This window comes from Rhamphochromis sp. 'chilingali' (genome assembly GCF_963969265.1).
Source record: "Rhamphochromis sp. 'chilingali' genome assembly, chromosome: 1".
Taxonomy (NCBI): domain Eukaryota; kingdom Metazoa; phylum Chordata; class Actinopteri; order Cichliformes; family Cichlidae; genus Rhamphochromis; species Rhamphochromis sp. 'chilingali'.
Genome location: NC_137929.1, coordinates 46,918,429 through 46,930,370, shown reverse-complemented (window position 1 = coordinate 46,930,370; position 11,942 = coordinate 46,918,429). Strand labels below are relative to the sequence as shown.

Genomic DNA, 11,942 nt, shown 5'->3' with positions numbered 1-11,942 from the left:
TTCTGCAATTTTGCATAATTTTAAAAAGTTTAAATTTCTTCAGTATTTAACAGCAGAAAAAAATAGGCTTTCTTGTCCGAGGTCATTTAAGTGAACACCTGGAGGCGTCTTAAAAATGCATCCACCTTTGTGCTTAACGACAATAAATGTCCATTCCCCAAAAAGTGCTATAAAAACTTTATATATTCATATTTTTTTTCACTTTAAATTGGTCAGTCTTTTAAAACTATTTCTCCCTGAAATATTTATATAAAGTTTTAATTATATTTTCGTTGTTTTAACCCTTTAAATACCAGTTTCATTACATGAGCACCCTGTTTTTTTAGCCCCAAAAAACAAAAAAACTAAATATTTTCAAAAAAAACCATTTGAAGTAATATTTGATTGTTATTATAATTAGGCCTTCAGATGGACAAAAGATTGGCACCAAAATGAATTTTGACCTGCCATTATTTTTTTTGCAGGAGCACATTAAAAAATCCATGAAAAATGCAAATTCCCCAAAAGTGCAATAAAAATATTAAATATTAAAAAAAAATTTTCACTTTAAATTGGTCAGTCTTTTAAAACTACTTCTCCCTGAAATATTCATATAAAGTTTTAATTATATTTTCGTTGTTTTAACCCTTTAAATCCCAGTTGTATTACAAAAAAACTAAAAAAAAACCTAAAAAACTAAATATTTTCCAAAAAAAACATTTGAAGTAATATTTGATAGTTAATATAATTAGGCCTTTAGATGGTCCAAAGATCGGCACCAAAATTAATTTCGATCTACTTTAAAAAAAAATTTCCGGAACCGAAAATAGTCTCCAGGCGGTCAATGCTGGTCCTCTAGGCCGAAATTAGTGCCTCTTCCCGGGGTAAGTTGCGACGAAGAACCGGGGCATGTTGCGTGGGACTCCTTTCTCCAGCAGACACATCCATACCACGTGACAACAAATACGTCATTTCCTGTTGATTGAAAAAAAAAAATCCACCCTCTCACGTCGGTGAGAGGGTGGATTGGTCTCGCCCGATCAGCGGGCATAGCCGGTGATGCAAGCCGGAAATCAGACTTCCTTTCCCGCAGTTCAGTTCTGCAGCCCGCTGTTTTCGAGCAGAGGTCAAATGTGAAGCAAGGGCGCCACTCGGTGGACAAATAAAAAAATTACAACTCTAAGGTCTCTAGTTAAAAATGAAACCTAAGGTGGAAACCTGACGATCCCTTAAGCCTTAATTTTTCTGGCGTGAAAAATAGCGTTTATAATGGGTTTCAATGGGACAATTTTTGTCCAAAGGCATAAAGGTGGATGCATCGCTGTAGCTTAGCCATTTTAGGCTAATTTAATGAATTTACACCACAATTAAAAAAAAAAAGTTAAAAAAAGATTCTTTGACAAATTTGGCTTTAATCCACTCAACACAGTGAAAATGGTTTAAAACTAAAAATTCAAAAGACAATAAATGTCCTTAAGACCCTCCAGGGGTTTAAGTGAAAAAAAGAAAAAGAAAAGAAAAAGACAGCAGCCGACAGCGCTGTAATCAACGGTAGACTGGTGGGTAATAAGCGAATGAATAATGCAGAAAACAGAGATTGGAGACGGGAAACTGTTCTTGAAGTACAGAGAGAGATAGAGAGAGCTAGCTGTGCATGAAGTGTGATTTTTATCGTGGTGGAAGCAAAACAGCAAAACTCAAAGGGAATTCATGACGACATTGACCAAATGTGAAGCGCAGTTTGCTGCTTCTTTTGCTGCTGGCTCGGTGAATTTTGGTTGGCGAGACAAAACCTGCAGCTCAGAATGTAACGCAAAAAGACGTAAACACAGCGCGGACCCAACGCATCAGAATCGGTGAGCTCCGACGGCATGTCCGTCTACAGGCCATCGGGTGAGAAAGCCGAGAAAGACAAAGTTGATTCTGATGCGTCGGTCCGTTCTGTGTTTACGTCTTTGTGTGGAATCCGTGTACCTGCTCTCATTTGCTGTTTGGTTGTTGTTGAAATAGTTTTGTGAGCTTTAATCTGAGAATCTGGCGTTTCTGGCAAAACACAGTTATATTTAAAAGTCAATTCAGGATTTAATGAATTGATATCACTTTATTCAAGCTACTCACCTCACACTTCCACCTGCACTTTCAACTGGACCACGGCCAATCAGAGAGGTCCTGCCCCTTACTATCTCTGATTGGTTTAGTCCACGATAGGGGCATAATGTGTGTCTGTTGTTGACCACACGGAGAGTTGCAGAGATTTTTATTTATTTTTTTGTTACCCGAGCAGTTGGTTGCACTGCTGCGACCAAATATTTTTTTTAGTCGCACCACTGAAAAATTTGGTCGCATTTGCGACCAAATGGTCGCACTCTAGAGCCCTGACTTGGTGTTTGCAGCTTTCCTAGCAGCCTCTTGATGGCTCCCATTTGCATTTGGGATCCCCAGGTACTTGTAGCTGTCCTCTATGTCTGCAATGTTGCCTTCTGGTAGTTCGATCCCTTCAGTTCTGACTACCTTCCCTCTCTTTGTTATCATTCGACTACATTTCTTCAGTCCAAACAACATTCCGATGTCATTGCTGTATATCCTGGTTGTGTGGATCAGTGAATCGATGTCTCGATCACTCTTGGCATACAGCTTGATGTCATCCATGTACAGGAGGTGGCTGACATCTTCGTCGTTCTGTAGTTGGTATCCGTAGCCAGTAGGGCCGGGCCATATCATACCGTTCACAGTAATACCAATATAATGTCGGGCAACAATAAGAAAATGAAATATCACGATAGAATATGGATAAAACGCGCATGTGCAATGCCTTTGTTTTCATACGCACATGGTGGGAAAAAAGTGCCGCCGACAGAGAATGAGGAGGGTGAAAGTGGATCGTTGAATGAAACGGATGAACCAAAATTGGTTTGTAAAAATGCTGCAACTTCAGTGGTGTGGGAATAGTTTAGCTTTCGTCCGTCAGATATACAACAAAGCACTATTTTTGGTAGAGCATGCACACTTAAAATCAATCCTTTGATTTTTCTGAAAATTATGTATGAATTCTGGCAGTGCAGGCTCATCAACCTAGTCTTGCAGTCTAGGCAGACTGCTTGGTCTACCAGATATCCTTACATCTTACGGTTTGGCTAATTTGCATTGCAGCAGGATTTTTAAATTGAAGTTGAAAAATGGGAGCCACATATAACGATATTCGTTTAAAATTTTGATAGAACAATACAATATGATGTCCTAGTAAGTGGATATCAGGACCTTGTTGAGCAAAATTGAGTATTTTGGTCTAAATAACCCAAAATGTCATGTGTGGACGCCAGGTCCTAGGAGGTTAAAGCAAAATGATGTTAACTGACCGAACTTGTTGCTTCTGGGCTTAATAAAGTTTCTGAAATCGATAAACACAAACATAGACACTTCTCTGCAGAAAGTTAAGCATATTTGGTGTTTGTAGTTCCTCTTTTCTGATGTTTTTTCACCTGGTAAAAGAAAAATAAAATTTTTGCTAAAAAGAAATGGATGCAAAAACTGTTTTTCTTAACTCTGTGAGGTCTAAGTCATCAGTGATCCTAAGTCAGATGTTAAGTCTATGTTTTAGAAAACAAGAAAACTTTTGATTTAATTTGTAGGAAAAATAATTTGAAGTCAGAAATGTGACTGAGATTGTTTTTTTGTTTGTTTTTTCATTCCAGCCACTGGCTGCTATGACTTCGAAGAACAGCTTTCTAAAGCCAAACAAATAAACACGACTGTATAAGAAACTGATTCACCCAAAACCAGTTTACAAACCTTACACTCATGTAAAAAATATGATTAAAAAAATCCTCCACGACCACTTGCATACAGAACACAGCCCACCAGACAAGGATATTGGAAGAAAGAACAAAGAAGGATTAATCAATAGTAAACATAAATTTCAACCTTGAAAGATCCCTTTAAAAATTTAATATTATAAAGAATGTTATATGACAGACCTGTTTAGTGCAAAAATATCTGTTATAAGTAATATTTTTTATTATCTTTCCACATAAAAGTCTTGAACTAGTAAATACACAGTGAAGAAAGAGCATGCAGACGCAGGACTTCAGGTTCATGTTGTAGAATTAGAGGACACAGTTACACCAATCTGTGGCACACTGCTTATGAGGCGCAGACTGATGTCATCAGGCAGTCCGTATGACTGCAGTTTCTGTTTAATCTGAGGAGGAAGAAGGAACAGTGAGAAAACATCACCACACTCTCAGGTGTGGTTTTTCTTTGGAAAGTGGATTGAGAAACAATTCATCTACAAAACAGTTTTACTATTTTACACTGAGAAAATGTATATTTTGTAATGTATATCTTGAGTGAACAATTCAGGTTTTCTTAATTCTTGAGCATAAACAGGTGAAAGTCTAAAAGATGTAAAGCTAGATTCTCCCTCTGATTCTTTCACATTTAGATGCTACTTTATAGTTCTGCTAACTGTTTTATCTAAGAACAGTTATCAGTCCTAGATACATACGCATATATAAAGCTGAAGAACAAAGCAAAGACATTTAATTTTTGGGATTAAGATCCTACATTTCAATTAATTACTTGCATTCATGAGGAGACCAATTAGTTTTCATTGTTGATTTTCATGCTTGATTAATTTCAGATTTCTCAGAGAAGTTGGAATTGAAAAATGTCAATCCCGATTGTTATTTGCTTAATGAATAGCAATATTAATTTTAAACACATTTTGTTTTCTTGGTTTTATGACTGGTGGTCTAATACAATTGTTAGTCACTGTATACATGAATACACCACATTTCCTAAACATTTGTGCTGCAGGAAGTCAGTTAGGACATGGCTCAGTTTAGCCATGCAATAATTCCACAGGTAATTCTGATGGTAATTATGTAATTATTACAGTTCACAGTCCTGCTCCTCTCTACAGAAATTTTAACAAATTTAAAAATACTGAATTTGATATTTCAACTCAAAGTGTTTGTGCTGCCTGAATGCCAAAAAACAGCAAGTGAAGGCAAACAAAACAAAACAAACGTAGACAAAAGTTCAGACACACACTGTGATCTGAACTTTTTTTTCTGTAATCACTCACAGAAGCTGTTTCTATCGTAATGTCTACAACTGCAGGGGTGTAGTTCACTGGTACGCTTATTTGGTTTCTGACTGGATATAAGTCTGACCTGATTTAGGAAGACATTGGTATTGATTTTAGATAAATCCATCGACGAGGAAAACTTCATTTTCAGCGCTGCAACATCTAGAAACACAAAGAATGTTAGAATGTCTCTAAACCAACAAGAATGTTTTTCTGACTTGATTTGTTTGAGTTATCTAATCATAACATTTCCTTTACAACTTTATGTTCATGTCATTAGAGATGGGTCATTTTTGTATTTTCAAACATAGTTTTGTAAAACTAATACAATTAGTTTTCTACAATATTTGTTTTTATTTATTTTCTGTCACTTTGTTTATCATTTCACAGTGTTTTTCCCATTAAGAGTACTGAGAAATTAAGATAAATTTTGTAAGAGTTTTCTCAAGGTCACTTTTGCTCATTTGGCAGCCCTGGAGTAAGTCATCTTACTCCAGGGCTCAACACTGAAATGCAGAACACTTTGCAGTCACAATCAAGTCTACTTTGTAGTTGTAATAAACAAAGTTCTTGACTACAATGTGCACTTGAGGCCATTGACTTTCATGTTCAGAAGCCAAACTTCAGAATTAAATTTAACATTTTTAAACCTGGTACAAATAAACACTTTGGTCTACAGCCTCAATAATTAAAGGATATAGAGTTCTGCATGTTCTAGCCTATCCAAGAACTTTATGTTTGGCTTGAGGTGAAATTCTAATATTTTATTGGTCTCTTACATATCAATACATACATACATATCAATAATTACCAGGTGTGTGCATGTAGCCTTTTAGCTAAGCTTGCTAGCGCTAGTGGTTTAAATGCCACTCTGCCCTCTAGTGGATGAAGCTGAAAATTAAATTTCTGCAGTTAGTGGGTGGTTTGAAAGTGAGCAAATGTTTACCAAAGTTGAACTATGCAAAGAGCAATTATGCAGCGATTCCACTGGAATGAGGGAAACTATCAACAAGTTCTGGGTTTTTGGTTTGACTCATCCTTAACACAAGTACGAGATTTTATTCTTCTGCTATTTTCTATTTATTCACTAAATCTATCAAATAAGACTAACTTTGAGTGTTAAACATCACTCCACGCTTTTATACTCACACTCTGGTGTATTGGGTGATGGAGTTGGCAATGCTGTAAAAAGTCAAAACGGCGGTTACTCATGAACTGCATCAGTTGTGCAGTTGTTAGTAGTGGATGTTAATGCACTGCTCACCTTTTCTAACGGTCACAATGACACATCGAAGCTCAGAGTGGTACTTGGCTGCACTGTGAAAATAAATCAGTACAATAGAGCCATTATTAAATTGTGTTTTAAATTAAAAAAAAATATTTTCAATGTTTTAGTGTTGTAACCTGTTTAAATGATCTTTTTTAATGTTTAGAGAGTTTAACTTGTAGATATTTAGTTTGCTACAATTTGATTTATTTTGATTTTAAGTCAAACAACAAGAAAAATTAGTACCTTATGATTACCTTTTATAATTAGCATCAGTAACTTTACAAGTATAAGAAACACAAAAATATAATCCTTTGATGCAGTCACAACATCAAGTCTACAAACCATTGAACTTTAGTATCTTTGTTGGAAATGCTCTTCCGGTGAAGCAGGATTTCAGCAGATAAAATGTGTCCTCAGTACCCTTCAACCCTTAGCAGTCATGATCATGAGACACTAACAAAATAGTGTGCACCAAATAATGAATCAGCTATGAAAGGAAAGATAACGTGTATATGCCCTATTAAGGGGATATGTGTATGATGCTGTGGACTTGTTGTCCTACTGGTTTGCACAGACTGAATAATGACATTTTTAGCATTAAATGAGTTATAATTTGTCAAATTAACTGATATTCTATTTAGTACTTAAAGGTTTAAATGTGGAAACTGACTTGGCCAGTCTTAGATCTTCCTGTTCTTGTCACTAATAAAAGCTTTGTTTTGCAGCTGGACTATATATGATATCTGGACTCATTATGTTGCTCTTCTTTCTCTTCTCTTTTTCCTTAATCTTTAACTTGCTGAGGCAGCTCTTGGTAAAAAAAAAAAAAAAAAAACCAACAACAAAACATTGCATTTTGCAGTATTTATCTGTTTCTGCTCTACTTTCAAAACCAATCTTTTCACACCTACGCAGGTGTCTGCTGTTATGGAGTTATTCCTCAAAGGTATTTAAAAAACATATGTGTTCTGTCTTCAGTGAATTTCAGTTTCTCGCTATGTCTGCTTTGTGACTGTTTTGATGCTACAATTATAATGTCAGAGTGTGAAAAGGTTTACAGGAATGCAGTTTGGACACATATCATGAGTGAACAAAAAAGGGCAACATATTCAGCAAATTACAGTTGTTCCATTTCACTTTTTTTAATGAAAATTTCAATAGTTTTTGTATAGGATCATATTTATGAAACAGGATACTGACCCTAAAACTGCCTGGACAACAAAACAAATGGGGTGGCTTTGTTCAGCTACTGAATCAGATGGTGTCCACGTCAGTGTGAACTGTCCTGGGCCTGTTTGATTTTGAGTTACTGTGTGCGGCGCGCTGAACAGCAGCTCAGAGATCCTTTAAGAAAAAAAACAAAAACAAGAAAAAAAGTTAGTTTCTCAAAAGTTCCCCATCTTCAAACAGAAAAAGGTATTTACCTGTGACATGGTTCAGTTTTGGCTTAAAAGATGTTTATTTTTATTCTTGTTTCTCTTTAATTGTCTTAGCTTAACCTAGTGCTAGTACATCCTAACATCAGTATAAAACCGGTTGGGTTGCTGGCTTATCAAACCTGTCTGTAGAAGCGCAGCGTAGAAGTGCTAAAGTTACACAACTCAGAAGATAAGATTCATGATCTGATTAAATGAAAAACAGGTTTGATTTGCGCATTAAAGCTACATTTTAATTTTAGAAACTGTCAGTGCTGCAGGATGTGTTAATCATTGGTAATTTAACAAATAAAGCCTTTAATTCTATATTTAGAGATCTACTTACGTGGAGTTAAGTGTCTGTGCCTTGATGCTGATAGCCAGAGACTGATTGACGTAGGTGTAGAGCTGGGTTCTGTGGGCTGGGGTTGGAGGCAGGAACATGGGTAGAAAGAGTCCCTCTGTGCACGATGGCACTGCAGGATCCACTGAAACAACACACAAAGCAGTGATGACAATAATAAAGACTTTTTTTTAAGAACAGAAACTCTAACTGGTCCACCAGGATTGTTTTTCTCATCTACAGGTAGCCAAGCGAAAGCTTTTTCCAAGTTCATAAGCAGCCAAGTTGTAAAGTAAAGATAAGTTGTTTAAATCTTGACAAATTCTGGGTTTCTTGCAGTAAGGATAAAGTAAACGTTAGCTTCATGGTGGCCAAAATCAAAAGGCCAAAATAACAGGGCCATTAAGCAGGAGCCAGGAGAAATTATTTGTACCTCTCACGACAAACTGAACTGGCATTTTGCTGATAGCATCGTTGGTTGTTATTATTGTTTGTGTCCCGTTGGTTTGAGTCAACGTTATGTTCTGTCTGGGAAAGTCCTCTATCATCAGCTGTACCGCATACGGACCTTCATCACTGCTGTTTGTGGGGCTGAATGACAGAGTACAAGAGGACTGCAAGAAGATAAAAATAGGGCCATGAAGACAAAATAGCACAAATATTTCCTACTTACTAAAAAGCAACATTTCACATAATTTACACTTATCTAAATGAACAAAAAGCAGGCTTTTTTTGTTTGTCTTTGCCAGATATATTGATCTGACATGATGAACAAGCATTGTTGTCTATGCCAACATGTCTCATCTTGATGCATGCTCAATCATCCAGGTAAGTAAATCTCCAAAAGTTGATTCTGTTCATCTGGACGTAGCGTTTCGTCACTCATCCAAGTGACTTCTTCAGTCTCAGCTGACTGCAGGTTTCTCCGAGCTTATAAACAGTACATTTGCATAATGACTGAAACCAGCCCACTGAGGAACAATGGGCTGGGAGGTCAGTTCGTTAATCTGACACTGGAGCCAACATGTCTCCAGTGACAAAAAAAAATAGCTGTTACTTACTGGTGAAAGGCTGAGGACAGACGGTGGTGTGCAGGGACTACACTCTGAGAGTGATGCATCTCCATTTCTGCATTTCACTATGTCTCCATCAGGATCAAACATCAACAGGCTCAAATTTCTTGGACAGTTTGACGGAACTCTGAAAGAAAGTTAAAAAACCAAACAAACTCATTTTCCATTATTTGCATTCATTTCCATGAAATATCTGACACAATTTTTTATTCATTTTGATAGCTGCTCAGTACACCCACAGCCTGGATGCTGTTCTGGGTTTATGGTTAAAGTTTCACAACTGCAAAAATTAACTTGGACCAAAGATTAATTTTCACTTGTAGCATTCTCTATCTTTCTCCTTCTCTATGGTGAAACTTTCCATCTTAAAGCAAATTAGTCTGTGAAAAGCAATGAAAGTGCCAGACGTGACACATAAAATTGTATGAATGCATGTATCTGTGTATAAATACTAAAAAAGGAATGGAGGCACAAACAGGGCTGACCTGATAGCTGGTATGATAGTGGTCTGTGGTGATGTGTTGGCTTTGCCGATGTCAGAGCGGATCCTCAGTTCCACCAGAGCCTGAATTTTAAATGATACGATGCCATTTTTGATGCCAAAGATCCAGTCTATGCCAGAGACCCTGTGATAGAAATGAATGACTTTTCAGAGGAGGTTTTTTAACGTTCATTCCCCCTCAGACAACAAAAAACATATTTATGCATGTGTAATTATGTACAGCGTATGTGTGCACTCACGGAATTGAAAATATAGAGTTGCTGGAAAAAAGCCGAGAGATGACTCCTTCAGTTTGGCACCATTCTCCTATACTCTCCTCGTCGACCTTGTCTAAAACAAGTGTCTGACCACCGATGGAGTAGGGCAAACTATACAAGCAGGAGCTGTAGCCCAACTTGTAATACAGGATGCCCTGCAGATTTACAGTGAAGATGTGTTTACTTAAACACCTTCAAAATTCACAAAGTAAATATACTTGTCTTTTGAGAAAGTGTACTTACAGTGGAAGATCCTGTTGAAACATTGCCACGTGGATAGTAGTTCACCACTATACTGTAAAAATTAGCCTGAACACTGCAGACCAGCAGCATCAACACCAGCGCAGAGAGCGGCATGATAAATGTGAGAACGTCTCTGCACAAAAGAAAGTCATAGTAGGCTGGGACATGTTGTAGTATGAGGAAATGTTTCATGGTTGTCTGTTTGACAGTAATTTGCAGTGAAGACAGGGCTAACCGGTTTGCCAGTAACAAAGAAATTAAATTCCTTTCCACATCGTACTGGGACTTCAAACATTATCTTTGCTCTGCATTACATTTGTCAAGTTTTTTTTAATTCTATATTTTATTTTTTTGTTAACATTTTCAGCAGTAGTTGGTGATACATGTCAGTGTGAGTTTTCTGGATGGATTAGTGCAGAGGTCGCGCTGTGTCCAAAACATCCGGGAGAGCGAACGAAAGCACACAAGGGGAGGCGAAAAGAAGGGAGACTACCCAAAACACAACACACAGACAACAAACATATTTACAAAGAAACAAGCCCTGGGTCCCAAGACTGCCCCTGGAGGAGAGAGAGAGAGAGAAAGAGAGGGAGAAAGAGCAAAAACAACAAAAACACATGTTGCCCAATACGGGATCAGCTGGTGAGACCATGACAATATCTTCATTTCAGCTAATCCTTGATCCCGCTTCTCCATTAAGAAAAAATTACAAGCACCTGTCAAATATCCCTTAAATGTGGCGCCTGGATGTGTTCCACTTTCTACAATAGCCCCCCTGTGAAGGTGCAATAAACAGGAGGCCCACTTGTGATAACATTCTACATGCATACAACTGGTGACAACATGATTCTACTATTGCTATAGTGAAATTGTTAAAATATGTGATCAATATATGGAATAAAGAAATCTGCCGTTACATCAGCCTGTGGCTTTTCGTCAGACTCTGTGAACGAGACACTCTCATGACACATCGAGTGACACGCAGCGTCTGTATAAAGAAAGCCAATTCAGACTGTATTTCCTCAGGAGGCCGAGGTCTTTCAACATCTGCTGGACGCTCCTGAGGATGTTTTATCTGTTTATCTGGGGGCTGGCGCCTATCCTAGCTACCATAGGGTGAGAGTCTGTCGCAGAGCTAACACAGAGAGACAGGTAACCATTTGCAACCATTTGCAATGATGTGATATTTTGGCATTTTGGTGTGAGCACCCCTTGAATTCAAGCAGTCTCACACTCAAATCTGTACTGAATATCCCAATACTATGGACTCAGTGTTTGCTATATGCTACTTCTTTTCATCACAAGTGATGTAGTAACTGGTGGTGTAGTTGATAAAGACTTGTAGGAATAGTAATTGGTGGCAGTTTGTAGTAGTACTAGTAGATTCAAAGGTTAGAATCATAATGCACCTTGACACGACTGCAATACAAATGAAACTAGACTGAATTTACGAAAATACGTATATTCACTAACCTAATGAAGGTGGGACACAATGAGGATTGGCTCTAATCACCACCTCCAATGCTCACATTGATGCAAAATATGTTAAAATAAATTAATATGGTAGCTACACTATTGACATTAAAACAAATGTTATTTATATAGTCTGTAGGATAAGCTTTCATTTTTAGACAATGTAAATGTCCAACAGCTCTTTGGAAATGCTTGATCATACCTCTACTGTGTCATGAACTGGCTGTGCGCAGCAGGCAGGATAGGACCCAAAAGCAGACTCACAGGCAGGGCTGACTCTCAAAAACACAACTTAATT

At 37.4% G+C, this 11,942-nt stretch overlaps 1 protein-coding gene across 1 annotated transcript; it reads right to left on the bottom strand.

Annotated features, from left to right (window-relative positions):
• Positions 1-4,020: 4,020 nt before the first annotated feature.
• Positions 4,021-10,286, bottom strand: LOC308404188 (uncharacterized protein). Its single transcript, XM_080894091.1, has 11 exons — positions 10,172-10,286; positions 9,911-10,083; positions 9,655-9,795; positions 9,158-9,296; positions 8,530-8,710; positions 8,100-8,241; positions 7,539-7,682; positions 6,333-6,385; positions 6,218-6,250; positions 5,154-5,230; positions 4,021-4,177 (listed from the first exon to the last, which is right to left on the bottom strand). The coding sequence occupies exons 1-11, from the start codon at positions 10,283-10,285 to the stop codon at positions 4,070-4,072; spliced, it is 1,305 nt and encodes a 434-aa protein (XP_080750217.1). The 5' UTR covers position 10,286; the 3' UTR covers positions 4,021-4,069.
• Positions 10,287-11,942: the final 1,656 nt, after the last annotated feature.